Genomic DNA, 22279 nt, shown 5'->3' with positions numbered 1-22279 from the left:
TATCAGCAGGAGTTTATTGAGGATGTGGGGGACATGGGAGCAGTGACAGAGGTCTAACTTGGCTGCCATGAATCTGAAGTGTTGTCTCACCAGGGTATGACCTTCCCTTCCCAGTCCAGGAAGGCGCCGGTCTCCTTCTCAGAGAGGGAGGAGAGGACCTTCAGGATCCCTTGCACGCTCTCATCCACTGTCGTAGGGGGCTGTGGAGCAGAGAGGGAGAGGCACACCATGCCTGAGGCTCTGTTCCAGCCAAGGCAGGGGGAAGGAGGCACTCCAGGGCAAAAGGAAAGCCAGAAAACCCTGAACACACAGGACTGAGGGGTCAAGATGGAAACCGAGGGGCAGAGACATCCAGCACCCAGTACCGAGCCCCCAGGACCAGGACAGAGGGAGCTTCCCCAGCAGTGATTGGGCAGGCAAGAAAGCTCTTGTCTGGGGCTTAGGACAGCAACTTCACCCGTGGAAAATCAGCACAGGCGCTGTGATAGACCTGCCCCCATGAAATTCCTACCATTTGGCCAGGAAAGCTTCCCATGTCAGTTTGCACCCAGCCGGGGTGGAGAGCGACGCAGAGGATGCAGTGCTCCTTGTACGCCAGGGACTGGCACTTGCTCAGCATGTTCAGAGCAGCCTGTGGGGACACAGGGAGGGGATGTTTGTGAGAGAAGTGGAGGCTCCAGGTGGACACACGTCTGGGCAGGGCAGGGAAAGCAAAGGTGTGACAGTACCTTGCTGCAGCGATATGAGGTGGCTTGAAATATATCCCAAATATATAAAGAAGTGATGGAGCCGGCAGAGCTGGATATGTTGACAATGGCAGCCTTGCTGCAGCTCAGCACTGAGCTGGGGCTCCCCTGGGCAGCCTTCTTCAGCAAGGGCAGGAATGCCTGTGTGGAGATAGAGGGAAGAAGAGCACACAGGGGGATGGCACAGGGCAGGGAAGAAGCTCCTTTCACAGTGAGGAACATTGACACCAGCACTGGGTCATCCTCCCTCCTCTTCCCTGCCAGGCTCAGCTCGTGAGCTCCAGCCTATGGCTCTATGAATTTCACATCCACTGAGAGCCCATTGGTAACTGGAGTGGAGGCAGGACCCCCTCCCACCAGCCCTTCATGCTCCCCCAGGACAGCCCAGCTTGGGTGAGGGTCTCACCTGGGCCATCAGCAGGGGCCCAATTGTGTTGGTGGTGTAAACCTCACTCATGTCCTCCAGTGTCTCAGTATCAAGAGTTGTCACTTTCAGAATTGCAGCATTGTTGATGAGGAGGTTCAGGCCAGAGCCCCCCAGGTGCTCCCCAACCTTGGCTGCAGCTGCCTTGATGCTGGCAGGGTTGGCAACTTCTGCAGAGCCGACACAGGGGAGGTCAGAGCCTGTGTCCCCATGGTGGAGTCCCCTGTGTGCCCCCAGAGGTGGCAGTGCCCGATGGCCCTGCAGGCACCAGCCCGTTGGCACAGCTCCCTCCCAGCAGGGGCTGCCAGGGTGTGCCCAGCCTGGGCACTTGCCAGAGGGACTGGGGCAAAGCATCCCCACGTGGGGGCACCTACCGAGCGGGATGATGATGATGTTGGGGTGCTTGGAGGCCAAATTCTGTAACTCCTGAAAGAGAGGGCAGTGTGTAGGCAGGGAGAGGCTGGAGGGGCTGTGCAGAGACTCAGCCTTTCCCAGGAAAAGCCAACATTGCTCTGGCTCCATCCCTGCACTACCGTGGAGCCCACACTGTGCTCCAGCTGCCCTGAACCCAATGGATGGGGAGGACTCTATGGCTGATAGCACAGTTCCCAGCACACATCCCATGCACAGCTGCTCCCAGGTTGTCTCAGCCCAGCTGCCCTGTGCCCCAGGTGCCTGACTGAATCTCCAGACAATTTCCAGAACTCTTTGTGTTCCAATCTCTCCCTGGCACTGAGTTTTCCCATCCCAGCACAGCCACTGCCTCCCAGCCCAACCTTACCTGTGCCTTCTGTCCCTTGGGGTCTCTACAACCTGCAAAGATCCACTGTGGTGGTTTTGGCATCCTCAGGAAATGCTGGACAAGTCCCAGGCCGATGCCTCGGTTGGCCCCAGTCACCAGAACGGAGCGGACACTGAGCCCTGCCATGCTGCTTGTCCTCCTCTGCTCCAGCTCTCACTGTTTGCTCTGCTCCCTAGTATTTTGTGTAGAGTGTTTGGCACTGACACTCCACCCACTTTGATTTTACACCAACCCATGGATCCATGAGTAGCCACTACACCTGCCCTTTAAACCCCAGGAAAAAGATCCTGTCTGGGAGCCAGGTCTTGTTTGCAGAGAGCAGAAACCCTTGGTGATGCCAGGCAAATTCTGCTGTCCTTGGGAAACGTGCTGACATGATCCATGAGAGGATGATGTGGATGAGGAGGGAAGGAGCAGCACATGGAAGGGATGTGGGAAGCTCCACGGCTGCCATGGGCTTGACACCTTCACAGGAAGGGCTTTCTGCATCACACCCCCACCACACTGGGAATAGGCTGATCTCATGTCCCTGCCCTAGTGCAATGAGCCAGGACATTCCTCACATGGCCAGGAGCAGACACTTTTCTGCTTTAATCTTGCCTCCTCCAAGCCAATGCCCATTCCCTGATTGTCAAGTGAAACAAAGCTCCCATGGAGGGAAGCAAACCCAGAGGATCCAGTCTCCAGGCAGAAGGATGGGCACCTGCATGGCCAGCACATCACCACCTGCTGGCCTTGCACTCCAGCAAGACACAAACTGCAGGCTTGCCACATCTTCATGCAGCATCTGTGTCCTTGCAGCAGGAATTTGTGCCACTCATGGAGCAGGCAGCCAAGGGAAGGAGGGGCTGAGCTGCAGCAGGGCCGCTGTCATCAACATCTCCACCAAAGTGGGCTCCATCGGGCTGTGCCTCAGGGTGCCAGAGACCCCCATGTCCCTGTACCGGGCCAGCAAGGTGCGGTGCCAGGGGAGGGGCTGGAGATGCTGTCCCATGGAGGTGACGGAGCCCATGGATCATCCCCTGCCCCAGCCACCCAAATCCTGCCTGGTTCTCCCAGGCAGAAGCACTGAGACCAGGACAGCAGCAGCAGCAGCGAGGACTGATTCTTTCCAGCAGGTCATGCTGATGCTTTGTCCCAGGACTGAGTCCCATTTCTCTTCTCCACAGCCATTTTCTTCCTGGTAAATGTCTCCTGTCCTTCCCACCCACACCCTCCATTTTACTGGCAGGGCTGTGCCTCTTCCTGGCTGCCCAGGACATGGGGATGTGGTGCTTGGCTGCAGAGCTTCTAGAAGAGAAGAGCTTGGGAAGCAGCTTCTCTCTCCTTCCCCAACACACCTGTCTTCCCTCTGGTCCCCCGGTACTCGGTTCCCCCATCTCTGTAAACTCTGGCAGCTGATGCCTCTCTGCTCTGTCTCCATACCTACTCTCAAATCCCCCACCCAGGTCTGGGGCAGGATCCCTGTGCTCTGCCCAAGCGCTGTGTGTCCCTCTGGCCCTGCGGTGACCAGGCGTCCCTCAGCTGAGGGGAGAGCGCAGCTGCTCCCTGTGACCCCCAGCACCTCAGGCAGCTCAGCCTGGGCAAGGGAAAGCCAGTTGTGCAGGGGCTCAAAGATCTCTCTTCTGTCAGGAGGGGGCCCTGCTCCAGTTTCTCCAGTGCCTCCTGGATGGGAGGTCTCCAGAGGGCAGTCATGGTGCCTTGGGATGTACTGCTTATACCTCATGGGGATGCCAGTGACAGCCTTGGGTTGGGGGCAGCTGTGGGCACCACTAATGCCCAGTGAAGGAGTGGGATATCTGGAAAGGGACATCCCATTAGCTCAAAATTCACAACATAGCTTTGGGTATCAGCAGGAGTTTATTGAGGATGTGGGGGTCATGGGAGCAGTGACAAATTTCAACCTTGGATGCCATGAACCTGAAGTGGTGTCTCACCAGGGTATGACATTTCCTTCCCAGTCCAGGAAGGTGCCGGTCTCCTTCTCAGAGAGGGTGGAGAGGACCTTCAGCATCCCTTGCACGCTGTCATCCACTGTCGTAGGGGGCTGTGGGGCAGAGAGGGAGATGCACACCATGCCTGAGGCTCTGTTCCAGCCAAGGCAGGGGGATGGAGGCACTCCAGGGCAAAGAGGAAAACTGAAAACTCTGAACACACAGGGCAGAGGAGCCAAGCAGAGAACTGAGGGGACAGAACAACCCAGGATCCAGTACCCAGGAGCAGAAGAGGGGAAGCTGCCCCAGTAGTGATTGGGCAGGCAGGGAAGCCCTGGGCTGGGGCTCAGGGCAGCAACTCCCACCCATGGAAAATCAGCACCTGCCCCCATGGAATTCTTACCGGGTGTCCGGCAGCAGCGCCCAAGTCGGTTTGCACCCAGCCGGGGTGGAGAGCGACGCAGAGGATGCCGTGCTCCTTGTATGCCAGGGACTGGCACTTGCTCAGCATGTTCAGAGCAGCCTGTGGGGACACAGGGAGGGGATGGTGGTGGGAGGGAAGGGGAGGCTGCAAGGGGACCCACGACTGGGCAGGGCAGGGAAAGCAAAGGTGTGACAGTACCTTGCTGCAGCGATATGAGGTGCCTTGAACTATGTCCCATCCAAAGAAAGAAGAGATGGAGCCAGCAATGCTGGATATGTTGACAATGGCAGCCTTGCTGCAGCTGAGCCCTGAGCCTGGGCTCCCCTGGGCAGCCTTCTTCAGCAAGGGCAGAAATGCCTGTGTGGAAATAGAGGGGACAGGAGCACATATGGGCATGGCAAAGGACAGGGAAGAAGCTCCTTCCTCTGTGGGTAACACTGACAACAGCACTGGGAAATCCCCACTCCTCTTCCCTGCCAGGCTCCAGCTCCTGAGCTCCAGGCCGTGGCTCTATGAGCTTCACATCCACTGAGAGCCCATTGGTAACTGGAGTGGAGGCAGGACCCCCTCCCACCAGCCCTTCATGCTCCCCCAGGACAGCCCAACTTGGGTGAGGGTCTCACCTGGGCCATTAGCAGGGGCCCAATTGTGTTGGTGGTGTAAACCTCACTCATGTCCTCCAGTGTCTCAGTTTCAAGTATATTTGCCTTGACCATTCCAGCATTGTTGATGAGGAGGTTCAGGCCAGAGCCCCCCAGGTGCTCCCCAACCTTGGCTGCAGCTGCCTTGATGCTGGCAGGGTCAGAGACTTCTGCAGAGCCAACACAGGGGAGGTCAGAGCCTGTGTCCCCATGGTGGAGTCCCCTGTGTGCCCCCAGAGGTGGCAGTGCCCGATGGCCCTGCAGGCACCAGCCCGTTGGCACAGCTCCCTCCCAGCAGGGGCTGCCAGGGTGTGCCCAGCCTGGGCACTTGCCAGAGGGACTGGGGCAAAGCATCCCCACGTGGGGGCACCTACCGAGCGGGATGATGATGATGTTGGAGTGCTTGGAGGCCAAATTCTGTAACTCCTGAAAGAGAGGGCACTGTGTAGGCAGGGAGAGGCTGGAGGGGCTGTGCAGAGACTCAGCCTTTCCCAGGAAAAGCCAACATTGCTCTGGCTCCATCCCCACACTGCCATAGAGCCCACACTGCGCTCCAGCTGCCCTGAACCCAATGGATGGGGAGGACTCTATGGCTGATAGCACAGTTCCCAGCACACATCCCGTGCACAGCTGCTCCCAGGTTGTCTCAGCCCAGCTGCCCTGTGCCCCAGGTGCCTGACTGAATCTCCAGACACTTTCCAGAACTCTTTGTGTTCCAATCTCCCCCTGGCACTGAGTCGTTCCATCCCCCAGCACAGCCACTGTCTCCCAGCACAGCCTCACCTGTGCCCTCTGTCCCTTGGGGTCTCTACAGCCTGCAAAGATCCACTGTGGTGGTTTTGGCATCCTCAGGAAATGCTGGACAAACCCCAGGCCGATGCCTCGGTTGGCCCCAGTCACCAGAACGGAGCGGACACTGAGCTCTGCCATGCTGCTTGTCCTCCTCTGCTCCAGCTCTCACTGTTTGCTCTGCTCCCTAACTCTTCCTGTAGAGTGTTTTACAATGACACCCCACCCACTTTAGGCTTACACCAACCCATGGATCCAGGAGGAGCCACAGCTCTGGCACTTCAAACCTCAGGACAAAGATCCTGGCTGGGAGCCAGGCCTTGTTTCCAAAGGGCAAAAACCCTTGGTGGTTCCAGGAAAATTCTGCTGTCCTTGGGAAACGTGCTGCCCTGATCCATGAGAGGATGATGTGGATGAGGAGGGAAGGAGCAGCACATGGAAGGGATGTGGGAAGCTCCATGGCTCCCATGGGCTTGACACCTTCACAGGAAGGGCTTTCTGCATCACACCCCCACCACACTGGGGACAGGCTGATCTCATGTCCCTGCCCTAGTCCAATGAGCCAGGACATTCCTCACATGGCCAGGAGCAGACACTTTTCTGCTTTAATCTTGCCTCCTCCAAGCCAATGCCCATTCCCTGATTGTCAAGTGAAACAAAGCTCCCATGGAGGGAAGCAAACCCAGAGGATCCAGTCTCCAGGCAGAAGGATGGGCACCTGCATGGCCAGCACATCACCACCTGCTGGCCTTGCACTCCAGCAAGACACAAACTGCAGGCTTGCCACATCTTCATGCAGCATCTGTGTCCTTGCAGCAGGAATTTGTGCCACTCATGGAGCAGGCAGCCAAGGGAAGGAGGGGCTGAGCTGCAGCAGGGCCGCTGTCATCAACATCTCCACCAAACTGGGCTCCATTGGGCTGTGCCTCAGGGTGCCAGAGACCCCCATGTCCCCGTACCGGGCCAGCAAGGTGAGGTACCAGGGGAGGGGCTGGAGATGCTGTCCCGTGGCGGGGAGGGAGCCCATGGATCTCCCCCTGCCCCAGCCACCCACCCACAGCCTAGTTCTCCCAGGCAGAAGCACTGAGACCAGGACAGCAGCAGCAGTGAGGACTGATTCTTTCCAGCAGGTCATGCTGATGCTTTGTCCCAGGACTGAGTCCCATTTCTCTTCTCCACAGCCATTTTCTTCCTGGTAAATGTCTCCTGTCCTTCCCACCCACACCCTCCATTTTACTGGCAGGGCTGTGCCTCTTCCTGGCTGCCCAGGACATGGGGATGTGGTGCTTGGCTGCAGAGCTTCTAGAAGAGAAGAGCTTGGGAAGCAGCTTCTCTCTCCTTCCCCAACACACCTGTCTTCCCTCTGGTCCCCCGGTACTCGGTTCCCCCATCTCTGTAAACTCTGGCAGCTGATGCCTCTCTGCTCTGTCTCCATACCTACTCTCAAATCCCCCACCCAGGTCTGGGGCAGGATCCCTGTGCTCTGCCCAAGCGCTGTGTGTCCCTCTGGCCCTGCGGTGACCAGGCGTCCCTCAGCTGAGGGGAGAGCGCAGCTGCTCCCTGTGACCCCCAGGCCCTCAGGCAGCTCAGCCTGGGCAAGGGAAAGCCAGTTGTGCAGGGGCTCAAAGATCTCTCTTCTGTCAGGAGGGGGCCCTGCTCCAGTTTCTCCAGTGCCTCCTGGAGGGGAGGTCTCCAGAGGGCAGTCATGGTGCCTTGGGATGTACTGCTTATACCTCATGGGGATGCCAGTGACAGCTGTGGGTTGGGGGCAGCTGTGGGCACCACTAATGCCCAGTGAAGGAGTGGGATATCTGGAAAGGGCCATCCCCAGCTGGAAATGCACACCAGAGCTGGAGGTCTCAGTAGGAGTTTATTGAGGATATGGGGGACATGGGAGCAGTGACAAAGTTCAACCTTGGATGCCATGAACCTGAAGTGGTGTCTCACCAGGGTATGACATTTCCTTCCCAGTCCAGGAAGGCGCCGGTCTCCTTCTCAGAGAGGGTGGAGAGGACCTTCAGCATCCCTTGCACGCTGTCATCCACTGTCGTAGGGGGCTGTGGGGCAGAGAGGGAGATGCACACCATGCCTGAGGCTCTGTTCCAGCCAAGGCAGGGGGATGGAGGCACTCCAGGGCAAAGAGGAAAACTGAAAACTCTGAACACACAGGGCAGAGGAGCCAAGCAGAGAACTGAGGGGACAGAACAACCCAGGATCCAGTACCCAGGAGCAGAAGAGGGGAAGCTGCCCCAGTAGTGATTGGGCAGGCAGGGAAGCCCTGGGCTGGGGCTTAGGACAGCAACTCCCACCCATGGAAAATCAGCACCTGTCCCCATGGAATTCTTACCGGGTGTCCGGCAGCAGCGCCCAAGTCGGTTTGCACCCAGCCGGGGTGGAGAGCGACGCAGAGGATGCCGTGCTCCTTGTATGCCAGGGACTGGCACTTGCTCAGCATGTTCAGAGCAGCCTGTGGGGACACAGGGAGGGGATGGTGGTGGGAGGGAAGGGGAGGCTGCAAGGGGACCCACGACTGGGCAGGGCAGGGAAAGCAAAGGTGTGACAGTACCTTGCTGCAGCGGTATGAGGTGGCTTGAATCATTTCCCAACCAAAGAAAGAAGAGATGGAGCCAGCAATGCTGGATATGTTGATGATGGCAGCCTTGCTGCAGCTTAGCCCTGAGTCTGGGCTCTCCTGGGCAGCCTTCTTCAGTAAGGGCAGAAATGCCTGTGTGGAGACAGAGGGGACAGGAGCGCCCACAAACACAGCACAGGGCTGTGAAGAAGCTCCTGCTACAGCGGGCAACACTGACACCAGCACTGGGTCATCCTCACTCCTCTTCCACTGCCCCATCCTGCCAATCTGCAGTTCCTGAGCTCCAGCACATGGCTGTAGAACTCATCAACTGAAAGCCCATCAGGGCACCAGAGCAGTGACAGGAACCCCTTCCACTGGCCCTTCACACCCTCGACAATGTCCAGCTTGAGAACATGGTTAGGGATCGTTCTGGAGCTATGCTGAGGACTCACCTGGCCCATCAGCAAGGGTCCAGCTGTGTTGGTGTTATAAGTCTCAGTCATGTCCTCCAGTGTTTCAGCATCAAGCATCTTAGACTTGACCATTCCAGCATTGTTGATGAGGAGGTTCAGCCCAGAGTGGCCCAGGTGCTCCCTGACCTTGGCTGCAGCTGCCTTGATGCTGCCAGGGTTGGCAACTTCTGCAGAGCCAACACACTGGAGCTCAGCGACCCTGTGGTGGTTTGGAGTTCCCTGTGACCCCCCCAATGCTCCCCACATCTGCCTCCACTATGGAGCTGCCAGGGCTGTGATGAGTGCCTAAGCATTCACCAGAGGAACTGGGGGTAGAGGGAACCTACCAAGAGCGATGATAACCAGGTTGGAATGTTTGGAGGCCAAATTCTGTAGCTCCTGCAAGGCGGATCATAACATTTGCACCAACAGGCAGGAACAGCTGTGTCAAGGCACACCCAGCAAAGCCAGCCAAAACCTGTGTTCTCCAGCTCCATCCCCGCACCACCAAGTGCCTAGCACCCTGCTCCAGCTGCCCTGATCCTGATGCAGGGGTAATATTCCACAGCTCCTGCACACACCACATATCCCTGTCGCCTCCTCCACACATCCCATGCACAGCTGCTCCCACAGTGTACTAGCCCAGCTGCCCTGTGCCGCAGGTGCCTGACTGAATCTCCAGACACTCTCTGTGTTGCAATGTCCCCCTGGCACTGAGTCCTTCCATCCCCCAGCACAGCCACTGCCTCCCAGCCCAGCCTCACCTGTGCTCTCTGTCCCTTGGGGTCCCGACAGGTTGCAAAGATCCACTGTGGTGGTTTTGGCATCCTCAGGAAATGCTGGACAAACCCCAGGCCAAGGCCCCGGTTGGCCCCAGTCACCAGAACGGAGCGGACACTGAGCTCTGCCATGCTGCTTGTCCTCCTCTGCTCCAGCTCTCACTGTTTAACCAGCTCTCTACTATTTCCTTAGAGTGAGTCCCACCTCACTCAGTCATGGCTTGCACCAATACTGGCTTCTCTCCAGGAGGAGCAACTGCTCCACCTTTTAGCTCCAGGGCATAGACCCAGGCTGGGAGCCAGTCCTAGTTACCTATAGGCAAAAATCACTTGTCTTTTCCAGGAAAACTATGCATTCCTTGGGTAACCTGATGCCATAAACCAGGTGGGGCCGTTGTGGGTGAAGAGGGAGGGAGCAGTATGTGGTTTAATGTGGGAAGCTCCACAGCTCAGGTGGGCTTGACACCTTTACAAGCATTCTGTGGGCTTGATGGTCTTTGCACACTGGACCAAGCTGTGCCTCAGGTGGCCCTGAGCAAATGTTCTCTGCCTTGCTCCTGCCTCTTCTAAGACAATAACCTCTCCCTCATTGTGCAGCAGAAGACCTGTGGAGTGGAAGAGCAAACCTGGCATGGTCTCCTGGCAGAAGGGTGGGGACCTGGGTGGCTGAAACAGCACTACACTGCAGGTTATGCGCCCCATCCCTTGGGATGCAGTCCTAAGTCGAGCTGTCCCTTAGTTCACAGTCACAGAGGACTCAGGCACCTGGGACCTGGGACATTTACCTGCAAAGGAAATGTCCTGCTCAAAGCCTATTCTTCACTTCACCTGTTGCCATGAGGCACTGACTGTTCTGTGCTACCACCAGCACAGCCCAGTGGTGTTCAGTACCTCAGGTGATGCATTACAGGTTTGCAAGGCTGGATCAGGTGCATGTGTACATCATGTGTTCCTGTCCTACTGTAAGTGAAGACACATCTCCAGAAACCTCTTGCCAACCCCTTGTTTTCCTTCATTGAGTCCCAGAGCCATTGCACAGGCTGCTGGGCAGCAATGCAGACAATACTGCTCTCACGTCACCTTCTGCCCCAGGATATTTTGGCAGCAGCATTAACCAGAACAGCTTCCTCCCAGTGGCAATGCCAAGCATGTCTCCATGCTCTGGCAGCAACTGATTCCCTCCTGCCCACTCCAGCCTGTTTCTGGGGCTCAGCTGGCAGACACTGTGAGATAAGCAGGTCCTTCCCTGCTCTGACCTGGGAAGATTTGGGAAGATGCACACTGACAGCTTCCATCCCATACCTTCTCTCTGTCAAGTCTGAGCCTCTCCGTAAGTTCCACACAATTAATTTTTCCCACTTTGTTTCCTGACATTAACTGGACCTCTGTCTACTTTTTGAATTTTCCACACTGGGTTGAGACATTTCTTTCCCCTTGTGAATTCCTACCACTTACCAGCAGTACAAAGCTTTGGGCCTTTCAGCTTCTGTCTCAGACTGATCTCTCACTGAGGATCTCCCAGATGGCTGGACTGGCATTCAGGCTCCAATTATCATTTCAGTATTTCCTTTTCAATGACCACAGACCTCAACTATACTTGCCAACAGATGAACCAGGGCGCAAATCCTCCAAATAGACTTCCATGATTTCCTTCCTCTAGGTGGAGGATGATGCAATCACCTGCAGCCTGTTTGAAACCTCCACAGTGACCCAGAAGCAGATAGCATTAGAAAACAAATAATTAACATTTTAAGTCTCCAATTTTTGCTGTGTTACCACACTTGTGTAGCCTTCCACTGTTTTGGAGTTGTAACTTTATAATGTTGACTTTGCTCTGGGGCCCCACACTGCATTATTGATTATTAGAGTTTAAACAAGCACTGCTTCACCAGGAGTTTAAGTCCAGCCTGGCACAAAGAGGCAGAGGGGAAAGAAACCAGCTTCACTGTCTTGCAGCCCAGCCTTGCCACAAGGGCTGCTGCTGTCCCCAAGCCTCTGGAAAGGACCTTGGAAAGCTCCTAGGAGGGGATTCAGATGCTTCAGTTGCCCTGAAATGTTCTTGCATGGTCTAAATCTTAAGCTGAGCATTAAAGTCCTCAGAATCATAGAATCATTTAGGTTGGAAAAGGCCTCTAAGATCATAGATTTCAACAATTAAGCTAACAATGCCAATTCCACCACTAAACCATGTCCCCAAGTGCCACAACCATGCATTTTTTAAACACTTCAGGGACGGTGACACCACCACTTTCCTGGCTAGTCTGTGTACCAGTGCTTGACAGTCCTTTCTGTGAAGAATTTTTTCCTAATATCCAGTTGAAACATCCCTTGAAACAACCTGAGGCTGTTTTCTCTCCTCCTCTAACTGGTTACTTGGGAGTAGAGTCTGACCTCATCCAGCTCCTTGTCAGGGAGTTGTAGAGTGATAATGGTCCTCTGAAAGTCTCCTTTTCTCCAGGTTGAGCCCTTCCAGCTCCCTCATCATCTCTTTATCAGACTTGTGCTTCAGACCTTCCCCAGCTCCGCTGCTCTTCCCTGGACACATTCCAGCACCTCAATGTATTTTTGTGAGTGGCCCAAAACTGAACACAGGATTCAAGGTGCAGCCTCACAAACATCAAGCTCAGGGGCACTGTGGCTCCTCTCCCTCCTCTCTCTCCTCTACCCAGTCCCCCAGAGCTGCTGCACATTTTACCCATGGATGGTTTTCACATCACCACACTGGGAAGATTCAGAGTCAGTTTTCCAAGAGGCAGTCACACCTTTTCCACTCTAGTTGCTAGAGGCTCAAGTGTGCTCTCAGACAATGAAGTGATTGCACACTGACAGTGCTGCTGACAGAAACATGGAGGAACATGCTTTTCTTTGCCTGCCAGGGGAAGAGGGGTGTGGTACAACTACTTTTAGTATATTTAATCTACTGTAAATAAGAAATAAACTTGCTGCTATTTATCAGGCCGAAATGCTGCATAATGCATTCAGGTCTGTCATCACCTATTAGTCATTTGCTAAAGAATCAATTGATAGAGGTAGGTGAGCCAGAGGTGGGGTGAGACCAACCCAGCACTGTAATTGAAGCTGGGCAGTACCCACCCTCCCTGATTCATTTTCTTTTGGGCTGAAGAGGATTAGTGATATAGTGGAGGCTGGAAATCCATGGCAGGAGGGTTGGAACTACATAATGTGTAAGGTGTTTTCCAACAGAAACCATTCTGTGACTCCATGATACAACTCTATGAGCAGTGACATCCCGTTGTGAAAGGATGCAGGGACTAGGGGCGAGAGCCTGAGCTTATCTGCAGCTCCCATCTGAAGTTCCCAGGGCACCTTTGTCATAGTTTTGCTTCGTTCAAGAAGACTCATCCAGGTTACAGCTGCATTTTATCAGACCTGGAGAGCGATTTTGGACAAGGGCATAGAGCAATAGAACAAGGGGGAATGACTTTAAACTGGGTGAGTTTGGGGATTTGGAAGAAATTCTTCCCTGTGAGGGTGGGAAGGCCCTGGCAGAGATTACACAACATGGCTGCCTCAATTCTGGAAGTGTTCAATGCCAGGTTGGTGGGGCTCTGAGCAATCTGGTCTAGTGGAAGGTGGCCCTGCCCATGGCAGGGCTTGGAACAAGATGGTCTTTAAGGTTCCATGTAACCCAAACCATTCTGTGATTCCATGACTCTGAGGATTTAAAATGCTCACGCTGTCCATGAAATCTCCTTTGGGCCACAGTGTTTGGACCTTGTGCCAGCCTGGGGTCTCACACTGGATTCAGAAAACTTTTTGGGGATTTCCCCTTGTGACAACAGCCAAGATGCCTCAGCTACCTGGGTGCAGCAGAGCTGGCAGCACAGGGACAGAACTGCTTTGCCAGGACCCATGGGGACAGCACCGATCTTCACTGACCTTCTTTTCTCCCATCCTCTAAGGATAAGTGGCTGAGTTGTCCTTCATGCTTCAGCCATGAAGAGGGACCTCAGAACCTTCAAGCAAGATGAATTTGCTGTCCCACTATTAGATTTGCTAGCAGGGATGGCTGAGAATGGGCTGTCACATATGGCAGATAGGCTCCATCTCAGGGACACTAAGGCACAGGGTAAATGATTAGCTTGTGATTGCCTCTGTTTGACATCCACACCCTGAAATGAGAAAAGGAGGCACATGTAAGTTTAGGAATAAATATAGGATAATGCAGATGTTAATTTAGGAATCCAGTTGAAAAGAATCATTAAGTCTTATCAAGGAAAAATGTTTAAGCAGGAAAGAGTGAGTATAATCTTTAAATTAAAAAGCATACAAGGGACTATTGAAAATTTACTTCCTGTAAAGAAGTTAAAAGCTAAGCACCATGCTACTCCAAAAAATGCCCTGCCAGCCTAGATGATGTGACCTATGTGACATAGCTGAGCAGCAGCAAAAACTCATATTGTTCTGTAAGTAGCTGTGGACACTGCTTGAATAAAATGGGCTGCATTGGTATTTTAATCAGCAGAAATTAAAACTTAAAATAGTTGCTTATTCTGGCTTCAAACCATATTTGTAAAAAGGAAGGGGGGAAAAACCCTACTTACCTTTTCTTTTTTTTAATTAAAAAAATTAAAATTCCTCTTCCTCTAACTGCATTTTTTCCTAAATCCAGCGACTTAATGCAGCACTTATGATGGATTCATCAGCTCCATGCAAAGGACACGTGCCAAATGCATTTTGTTCTTTACAGTCCAGAAACTTTAACCAAATTACAGCATGAATCAGCTGATAAGAGGAATTACTAGTCTTGGTTTTGAGATAAGTGAACTCAAATATTCTTAGAGAGGTCTAGTGGAAAACGTCCCTGACCATGGCAGTGGGGATGAAACCAGGTGATCTTTAAGGTTCCATTCAACACAAAACATTCTAGGATTCTATTATTTATAGCCTCAAATGCTCCAAAATTCACCAATATCACACTCAAATGCTTTACCAGGCAGAATGAGTTTCCCAATGCCTGTTGTGAAACGAGCACTTGGATGAGCCTTTTTTTGTTTTATTATTATTTGTTGGTGTTCTTTTTCTTTTTGGTTCATTTTTACCTGCTGGAAGCCTCACAACACTTAATTAACAAGGTTTTCAAATAATGGATAATCCTCTATTTCATTCATGCGAAACAGAGGCAAAAAAGCAAGTAAAGAAATGCCCACGCCCTCCGGAAAGTACTCAGTCACTGATACTTGGAGCTGCCTTTCTTTCACGGTTCACATTTGCATTCAGAACAGCCCTGAGCTGTGCCTGCACTTTAACTGTTTCTGCACAGCAGACTGCTGTGTCCTGTCTCCAAGACTTTTTCAAACAAGCTCTTTTTGGGAAGAGTTCATCAATGTAATTTGGCTGCAGTATGCCGGATCTGTGTGGCAGAGGTGTCCAAACTCTGTGGTTCACCCTGAGTGTTTGTACCCCATGGTCATTATTGGATGGGACCACAGCTTCTCTGGGCAACCTGTGCCAGGGCCTCACCACTGTCACAATTCTTCCAAATAACCAAATTCCAATAATAATAGGGAACAGTTTCTTCCAAATATCCAATCTAACCCTGCCCTCTGTCAGTTTGGAGCCATTCCCCCCTGTCCTGGCATTGTAGCCCTTGTGCAAAGTCTCTCTGCAGCTCTGAGTCCCTTGAGGCACTGGAAAGGCTCTAAAGGCTCCACAGAACCTTCTCATCCCTCAACAACCCCAAACTCTCTCAGTTCATCTCTATAGGCGGGGTGATACAGCCTCAGTATCTTCGTGGATATGTTTGTTTACCGGATTTATTGTATCGTATCTGATGGTCAGGGAAAGTGCCAAATCATGTGCATTTCCAGGCCGGCAATAAAAGAGCTCGTAGAAGAGCTGGTACTTCCTCATGCAAACCGGTTTCGTTTGGGTTGGATTTTTTTTTTTTCTTTTTATCTATGGTAAAGATTAGTGTACTGAAGGTGCTGAATACACCGCGTCAGCCCTGCTGCAGGTTTTCTCCCTCACACACCACCCTCGGCAAGAGCCCCCTCAGCCCCCTCGGTTCGCTCCGACGCCCCTCGCTCCTCTCCTCAGGGACGCGGCTTGTTGTGTTTGCACAGGACATGGAGCGGGCAGGCAGGCAAACACAAACACACACAAATACAAACACACACAAATACAAACACTCTCCCTGTCATTCCCCGCGGGGTTGGGACACCCGGCGCGGCCCGCGGGGTCGGGAGGCGGCGCCAGGCGGGCCGGGCCGCGGGCGGCGATGGCGGCGGCGCGCACGGTGCTGCTGACCGGCTCCAACCGCGGCATCGGCCTGGAGCTGGTCAAACAGCTGCTGGGCTCGCCGCGACCCCCCGCCTGGATCTTCGCCACCTGCCGGGACCCCGACGGGCCGCGGGCACAGGTCAGTGCGGGCCGGGGGAGCGGCGAGCACACGCTCGGCCCCTGTCACAACTCGCTGCCGGCGCAGGGCTCTGGTGTCTGAAGTCACCTGAAGTGCAGCCGGCCAAGGATCGGCTGTGCCACCCTTCCAGCCGTGCCGCTGGGCTGCGCCGGCTGTGCCCGAACCCGCCCTCTCTTGCCGAGGCTTCGCCCTGCGCTGCGGGCACGGCCGAGCTGGGCTGGGCTCGGGGCTGGGCTCGGGGCTGGGCGGTGCGAGCGGCAGCGGAGCTGCTCCGGCTGCTTCTGCTGAGTCACGCTGCTCTCTGCAAAATCCTTCGGAACATGAGGTTTCCAAAAGCGGTGGCCAGTGGAGCTGTGGGATCCCCCTGTCCCTGCTTTCCACTGTGCTAGAATGGGAGAGACTCACACGTGTTGCTTCTGCAGGGAATCACAAAGTTTCTCTGTTCTTCTTTACATTTAGCTTGTATTCCCACTGTCCCACTGAAATACTAATAAGGAGAAACTTTCTTTCTGATAGATCCTGGCCCCAGCTTATTTGTTTGTGGCATCTTTTTACAAGTATGTATTACTCCATGACAGGAATGGTCCTACTGCCAACCCAGGAATGCCCAGCTCATGCTCTGGCAGGTGCCCAAGTTGGCTGGGTCAAAGATAGGCCAGGTTGTTTATTTTTGCCCCATTCTTCCTCTCCACAACTCGAAGGACTCAAGCAGCAATGAGATCAGGAGCTTTTTTCAGGGCTGGACTGGAGCCAGTTTTCCTACAAGGTGGTCCTCATGCAACTCTCCTAGCCAGGGGTACTTCCCTAAGCCTTGTCCAGCTGTGGTGGGGTGAGGGCAGTGTCGTCAGAATGGCACTGAACCACAGGGCATAGAGAGCAGAGTATTGATCCACCAGGCTGGTGCCACATCACTTCTCCTGCCCTTTTGTGCCAGGTGCTGGGATGGTATTGAGGCAGGCAGTTGGGAAAAACAGGAGACAAGAAGTATCTATTGGTCACCACAAACCAATTAATGGATTTTACATAATTTCCTGTGCCCAGGGCTAATGTGGGACGATGGGGCCTGGTGGGGAAGCCAAGAGATAACTGACAGTGAACCACAGCCAGTTCCAGCAGCTCTCCTGCTCCATGTTCCTCTCAAAAGAAACCACCAATTTGGTTTGTCCCGTGGGCATGTTTGGAAGAGATTTTTAGTTCTAAAAGCAATCCTTCTGGGCACATTGAGCAGAGTGGTTCACTTTCTGGTGTCTGAAACCTGCCATAGTTGGAGACTCAGAGCAAAGAGCTGCTGGGAACAGTGAAGTAGAAAGTTTCCTTTTTGAGAAGAGCTTCTGAGTCCTCCACTGTGTGAATTGGCACAGGCAGGGCAGGAAAATCGATGACTAAAACACAAAGAATGAATTTATTTCTGTTATCTTGATAACCAGGGGATCCCTGAAGCAACACCAGGCAGAGGTCCAAGGGCGTTCAGAGATACAGGAGACATAGGTGCTGTTGAGATCCACTGGCTACTGTTTACATGGTTTATCAAGTGTTATTCCCAGCTGTACGGTCACTTGAATCATTTACAGTCCTTCTTCTCCCCAGTCTTCAGCTTTTAACCACTCCTCCCAATATCCACATGAGATTAAAACAATCAATAAAAGTGATGAAAGTGTGCAAAGTGATTAAATTCACTAATCATTAATAAAGCCCAGAGTGAGTAGAACTGGGACTGGCCTATCCCAATGTGATTTCCTCATAGATCAAATCTGACATTCGCACTCACAGGTGTTCCTCCACCTAATTTCCAGCAGCCTCTGGGAGAGACTTCTGGCCATATTCCCAGCCAGTTCACATAATTTCCCTGGTAAACTGGTCCTTCCCAGTTTGCTCCCATCCTTTGCCGTGGCTCTGGCTGGGCTGCCATGACCCTTTGGGAAAGTGACCGCAGCATCTTGCAGCATCATGGCCATGTCACACCCTAAGCACATTGCACGTTGCTTTGTCGTGGGAGAAGCCTGAGAACCAAGGCAGGTCCCCAGCCCAGCTGTTCACAAGCACTGAGTAACACCTGGAAGATGTTTCCCTCTGGGTGAGCCATTGCTGGCATCCCAGCAGGATGCTTGGCATCACCTTTGCCTCATGCTGATTGTTTCCGTGTCTCTTTTTGTAGGAGCTGAGAGATCTGGCATCCAAACACCCAAACGTGGTTCTTGTAAAGCTGGGTACGTGTGCTCTGCCTTTGAGCTGGTAAATTTGTGACTGCCACCATGCTTGCCCCATTTCTTCTTCCCTTCTTCCCTCCCTTCAGGCTGTACATGGGGTTCTAGTTCTTCAGAGCTGGTTCAAGTCCTGCTGCCTAAACCCCAGCTTCTCCAGACCTGTCTCAGCCTCAGTACCCCATTCCCTGGAGCCTGCTTGCTCCATGGCCACAGAACCAGAATGTTCTTGAGACCCATCCTGGGCAGCCCCTGGCTCCCCCAGTGAGTGACCACATCCTTGCTCTGCCTTGATCCCAAGTCCTAGGCAAGACCAGGAGGGCTCTGGAGAAAGGCAGCTCCTGTGGAAATGCTGTAAGATCAGCCCAGAGCTTGAGCAGGAGCAGGACTTTGCAGACCATCCCACAGCAGGTCCCAGCACATTTCCCTTGGGGACTTGTCCCCTCGGAGACTGCCCTGAGTTCTCCAGAAACTGCTCAGACGTAGACTTTGGAGGCGGTGGCTGCTGGGAGCTGACACAGCATGGGAGTCACAGCAGTGGTTTGCCCCCAGGGTGGGCTGTTCCTGGTGGGAGCCTTCAGCTGCCGGTGGAGGGCGGGAGGAGGCGGTGTTGGGCTGAGCTGGGGTGAGCTGGAGCTGGTTTCACAGCACCATCTGGTGCCCGTGGATGGAAGGGCCGCGCGGGTCAGAACGCGCAGATTTCCTCGGCATCCTCCCCTCCCTCTTCTCCCCAGCACGCCCATGACTCTCAGACTGTTCTCTCCCACTGCAGATGTCGAAAACCCCTCGGCTATCACCGATGCGGTGAAGGTGGTGGAGGGGAAGCTGGACGGAATGGGGCTGAACCTGCTGATAAACAACGCCGGCATCTACACCCCCACGGCCTCGCTGGAGACAGTCGATGCTGAGGACATGGTCAGGGCCTACAAGACCAATGCAGTGGGGCCAATGCTGATGGCCCAGGTACGGGTGAAGCTCTAGGGATGAAATTTGGCCCAACATGAGGGATCTCAGGCTGTCCATGGTCACAATGGAAATCTTGGAGGGCTTCGCCAAATTTCTTGGAGCTGTGCAGGGAAGGGCTAGGGCTGCTCTTCAAGCCTAAGCCTCTGCAGCCTCTCTGAGTTGTGCAAGTCTAATTGGGAGCAGACAGGTCCACTGCAGCAACACCTGGGTTCTCCTGACATCCTGCTGTTCTGGGTTGCAGTTGCCATAAGTGGGACTGGCTTAAGGCACAGGTGTCCCACTGGGTTGCTTCTCCCCAGGCCTTCCTGCCTCTGCTGAAGAAGGCTGCCCAGGACAGCAGAGAAAAGGGCCTGAGTTGCAGCAAGGCAGCCATCATCAACATTTCCACCATCTTGGGGTCCATCAAGAAAACACCTGATTCCTTCTTCCACCCTGTCATCTCCTACCGCTGCAGCAAGGTATGGGTAGTGGTGACCTGCCTGGGCTCCTGAGCTCCTTGGGGGACAAAACTGCCCTTGCCAGGATGGAAAACCCCTGGGAGTGAGAGATGGAGGGAGTTCCCAAGCTCCCAGGGCATCTCCATGCCCACCCAGGGGAAACACACACAGTCTCTTGAAGACCTGGCATTGCTATTTCTCCTTCACCAAGAGGCAGTGATGGGAGGGAAATCTGGTTCATGGAGCTTTCTGCTGCCCGTGGATGATGCTTCCTTCCTCACCCAGGCTGCCCTCAACATGCTGACCATGTGCCAGGCTCTGACCTACAAGGAAGCTGGGATCCTGTGCGTGGCACTGCACCCTGGCTGGGTGAAAACAGACATGGGCAGCCAGGAGGTGAGTTCTGGCCAAGCAGGTGAACAGGTCGCACAAAAGGCTACAAACCTGCACAGGAGGCCAAGATGGCTCTCTGGAGGGAGGATCAACATGAAAATGAACTCCAAGTTGCCCTTGTCTGTGTTGGTCCTCTGCAGAACGTGTGGATACTGTCTGGGAAGTAGCATCAGCACATATCAGGCTGCTTGTTCAGGGGGAAAAGGGGGACTTTGGGCAGCCTGGAAGATGTACAGAGAACCTGAATCCAACAGAGCAGGGAGGAGAGGAGCAACACCCTCCCGTCCTGTGCCCCATTTCTTGAAGAACTGCAGGTCTATGAGGTTTCCACTCATCCTTCAGAATCCGTGTTTTGCAGTGAGGTGGTCCCTGCAGCACTGGAGTTTTGAGAAGGCTGCACAAAGCCTCTCATTTCTAGCAGGGATCTCTTCCTGTTTGGTTAAACCTGTGGGTGGCTTCCTAGCCCAAGCCACCTCCATCCAAGCCAGCAGTGCAGATACCCAACCATCCTCCCACACAGTGGGCCTGTCCCAGCTCCCATGGCTCTCTGCTCACTCTGGGTGGAAGGAGCCTTGCTGTTCATGCACATGAGCCAGGAGGGTGCTGCTGAATGGCCTGGAATGACGCTGCTGTCTCATTTTGCCCTTTGTAGGCTGACCTGACAGTGGACACAAGTGTGCGGGGGCTGCTGTCTGTGATGCCAATCCTTTCTGAGAAACACAGTGGGACTTTGCTCAACTGGGAAGGTAAAGCTATCCCCTGGTGACTGCTCTCGGTCCCTGCGAGGGACTCCACGGTGCCATGGGACTTCTTGGTGGCACGAGTGCACCAGGGTGCTCTGTGGTCTGCAAGGGATCTCCTTGGATCTCCAGTGGGTGGGCAGGGTGTGGTCCCTGCCTTCACCTTGCTCATAAATAAAGTCGATTAGTGTATGTGCCTTCTCCCAGCTGCAATTATGTGCCTTCTCCCAGCTGCAATGTCTCCACTCAGACTGTCTTGCCTCTGGCAAAAATAGCCTGGCAATAATGGTTGAACTCAATGATCTTGGGGATGTTTTTCCAACCTAGATGATCCTCTGATCCAAGCAGTCTGCCTGCCTTGTCTTTGGCTGCTCTGAGCTGAAAGGATGTCCCAGGGGACATGTAGCTCACCCAAAGCTCTGCTCTCCTGCTGTCCTGCCTGGCTGCAGGGTGTGCCCAGGTCTGCCTGGTCTCTGCCATGCCTCCACCAAAGTGTGGTGTATTTGCTGTAGATTTCTTGGGATGACTTTGTGTTGGACATGGTGTCTTTGGGTGCAGCCTCACAGCTGGAATGGGAAGACCAGGTACTGCAGTCCAGTTCTGCAGTCCCAGGCAGGCAGACAGCTCTTCCCACAGTGGTGCCTCAACTGGGCATGGTACCCTGGGTAGGGGGAATCTGGTCCCATGGGGGATCAGAGCATGAGAATGGCGCTTCTGTGGGATGGAGAAGCTGAGAACCTTAATAAGGTGACTGGGCAGCCCTGGACTGCATGAATTTGACCAGGAAGTGGTAACAGCCCCAAATAAATGGATTTTGGGGTGATACTGAGATTTCTCAGGAGGGTTTTGCTCCTTCTGCAAAGAGCTTCTCTTAAAGGAGCATGGCCAAAAGGAGTCAGGACTCCTGCAAAACCAGGCCTGGTCTCAGGTGGGCAGAGCAACCTGGCCTGCAGGAAAGGCACCCCCCTGCTCCTTCCCTCAGAGGCCACCACCTTTTCTTTCTCATCTGGAGGACCAGCTGAAACAGCCAGGTTCCTCTGGGTCTGGGCTTTGCTGGGGTTGTACCTCTTCCTGGAGTGGGGGCTTGCCTGCCACCTCGAGCTTTCCTGGGAATCTTGAGGCCATGCCCCACCTGGCTGTGCTAGAGGAGCTGTGTTCCCCAAGCTCAGGCTGACACACTCTCTTCCAAGCCTGTGCTGTGATTTCCAAGGCCCTCAGGAGCCAGCACTGCCAGGAGAGCTGCAGAGAGCCATACCCGCATGAGGCACCCACTGCTGCCTGGGTGTCCCCTGCCAGGGAGACACTGACCTCAGCCTCATCCTCAGGGGAGCTCTGAACCATCTGTGCTCTTTCACCTGATCCAGCCAAATGGTTTCCCATGTAAATGCTTGCTCTTTTCTTTCCCATCTCGTATCTGTGGCTGGAGCATTCAGTGCCCACTTGGGCACCTCCCTATCAGCACTGCAATGGCAGCAGGAGGAGGGGAATCCCTGGGAAGGAGTGGCTGAGGGACAGGAGCGTGGATGAGTGGCCCATGCGTTGCCATGCTCAGAAACACGGCCAAGCCTCCCCCGAGTGACCTCCCTGCCCCTTG

The 22279-nt window shown here is 54.1% G+C and overlaps 4 protein-coding genes across 4 annotated transcripts; 1 reads left to right on the top strand and 3 right to left on the bottom strand.

Annotated features, from left to right (window-relative positions):
- Positions 1 to 79: 79 nt before the first annotated feature.
- On the bottom strand, positions 80 to 2098 carry LOC117001360 (C-factor-like). The gene is made up of 6 exons (XM_033069653.1): positions 1952 to 2098; positions 1545 to 1596; positions 1153 to 1340; positions 729 to 887; positions 512 to 631; positions 80 to 200 (listed from the first exon to the last, which is right to left on the bottom strand). The coding sequence occupies exons 1-6, from the start codon at positions 2096 to 2098 to the stop codon at positions 87 to 89; spliced, it is 780 nt and encodes a 259-aa protein (XP_032925544.1). The 3' UTR covers positions 80 to 86.
- A 1807-nt stretch (positions 2099 to 3905) lies between these two features.
- LOC117001543 (C-factor-like) lies at positions 3906 to 5046 on the bottom strand. Its single transcript, XM_033069965.1, has 4 exons — positions 4954 to 5046; positions 4529 to 4687; positions 4310 to 4429; positions 3906 to 4019 (listed from the first exon to the last, which is right to left on the bottom strand). The coding sequence occupies exons 1-4, from the start codon at positions 5044 to 5046 to the stop codon at positions 3906 to 3908; spliced, it is 486 nt and encodes a 161-aa protein (XP_032925856.1).
- On the bottom strand, positions 4990 to 11104 carry LOC117001352 (C-factor-like). The gene is made up of 9 exons (XM_033069643.2): positions 11022 to 11104; positions 9552 to 10351; positions 9135 to 9186; positions 8788 to 8975; positions 8327 to 8485; positions 8108 to 8227; positions 7708 to 7817; positions 5346 to 5397; positions 4990 to 5141 (listed from the first exon to the last, which is right to left on the bottom strand). The coding sequence occupies exons 2-9, from the start codon at positions 9696 to 9698 to the stop codon at positions 5070 to 5072; spliced, it is 900 nt and encodes a 299-aa protein (XP_032925534.1). The 5' UTR covers positions 9699 to 10351; positions 11022 to 11104; the 3' UTR covers positions 4990 to 5069.
- A 4688-nt stretch (positions 11105 to 15792) lies between these two features.
- Positions 15793 to 20877, top strand: LOC117001358 (C-factor-like). The gene is made up of 6 exons (XM_033069651.2): positions 15793 to 15948; positions 18104 to 18155; positions 18922 to 19112; positions 19415 to 19573; positions 19838 to 19948; positions 20598 to 20877. The coding sequence occupies exons 1-6, from the start codon at positions 15808 to 15810 to the stop codon at positions 20709 to 20711; spliced, it is 768 nt and encodes a 255-aa protein (XP_032925542.1). The 5' UTR covers positions 15793 to 15807; the 3' UTR covers positions 20712 to 20877.
- The last annotated feature ends 1402 nt before the right edge of the window (positions 20878 to 22279 follow it).

This window comes from Catharus ustulatus, chromosome 11 (genome assembly GCF_009819885.2).
Source record: "Catharus ustulatus isolate bCatUst1 chromosome 11, bCatUst1.pri.v2, whole genome shotgun sequence".
NCBI lineage: Eukaryota > Metazoa > Chordata > Aves > Passeriformes > Turdidae > Catharus > Catharus ustulatus.
This window is presented reverse-complemented; position numbering and strand designations above follow the sequence as displayed.

Bases quoted from the DNA above. Each gene is read 5' to 3' on its own strand.
- LOC117001543 (XM_033069965.1), bottom strand. From the start codon at position 5,046: ATGGTCAAGGCAAATATACTTGAAACTGAGACACTGGAGGACATGAGT. The intron at 4,430-4,528 runs GTACTGTCACAC...GTGTCCCCACAG, and splicing joins CCTCATATCGCTGCAGCAAG to GCTGCTCTGAACATGCTGAG. The intron at 4,020-4,309 runs GTAAGAATTCCA...TCTGCCCCACAG, and splicing joins GCGCTGCTGCCGGACACCCG to CCCCCTACGACAGTGGATGA.
- LOC117001360 (XM_033069653.1), bottom strand. From the start codon at position 2,098: ATGGCAGGGCTCAGTGTCCGCTCCGTTCTGGTGACTGGGGCCAACCGA. The intron at 1,597-1,951 runs GTAAGGTTGGGC...CCTCTCTTTCAG, and splicing joins CCAAGGGACAGAAGGCACAG to GAGTTACAGAATTTGGCCTC. The intron at 201-511 runs GTAGGAATTTCA...TCTGCTCCACAG, and splicing joins GAAGCTTTCCTGGCCAAATG to CCCCCTACGACAGTGGATGA.
- LOC117001352 (XM_033069643.2), bottom strand. From the start codon at position 9,698: ATGGCAGAGCTCAGTGTCCGCTCCGTTCTGGTGACTGGGGCCAACCGG. The intron at 8,228-8,326 runs GTACTGTCACAC...GTGTCCCCACAG, and splicing joins CCTCATACCGCTGCAGCAAG to GCTGCTCTGAACATGCTGAG. The intron at 5,142-5,345 runs GTAGGTGCCCCC...TTGGCTCTGCAG, and splicing joins CATCATCATCATCCCGCTCG to AAGTCTCTGACCCTGCCAGC.
- LOC117001358 (XM_033069651.2), top strand. From the start codon at position 15,808: ATGGCGGCGGCGCGCACGGTGCTGCTGACCGGCTCCAACCGCGGCATC. The intron at 15,949-18,103 runs GTCAGTGCGGGC...CTCTTTTTGTAG, and splicing joins CCGACGGGCCGCGGGCACAG to GAGCTGAGAGATCTGGCATC. The intron at 18,156-18,921 runs GTACGTGTGCTC...CTCCCACTGCAG, and splicing joins CGTGGTTCTTGTAAAGCTGG to ATGTCGAAAACCCCTCGGCT.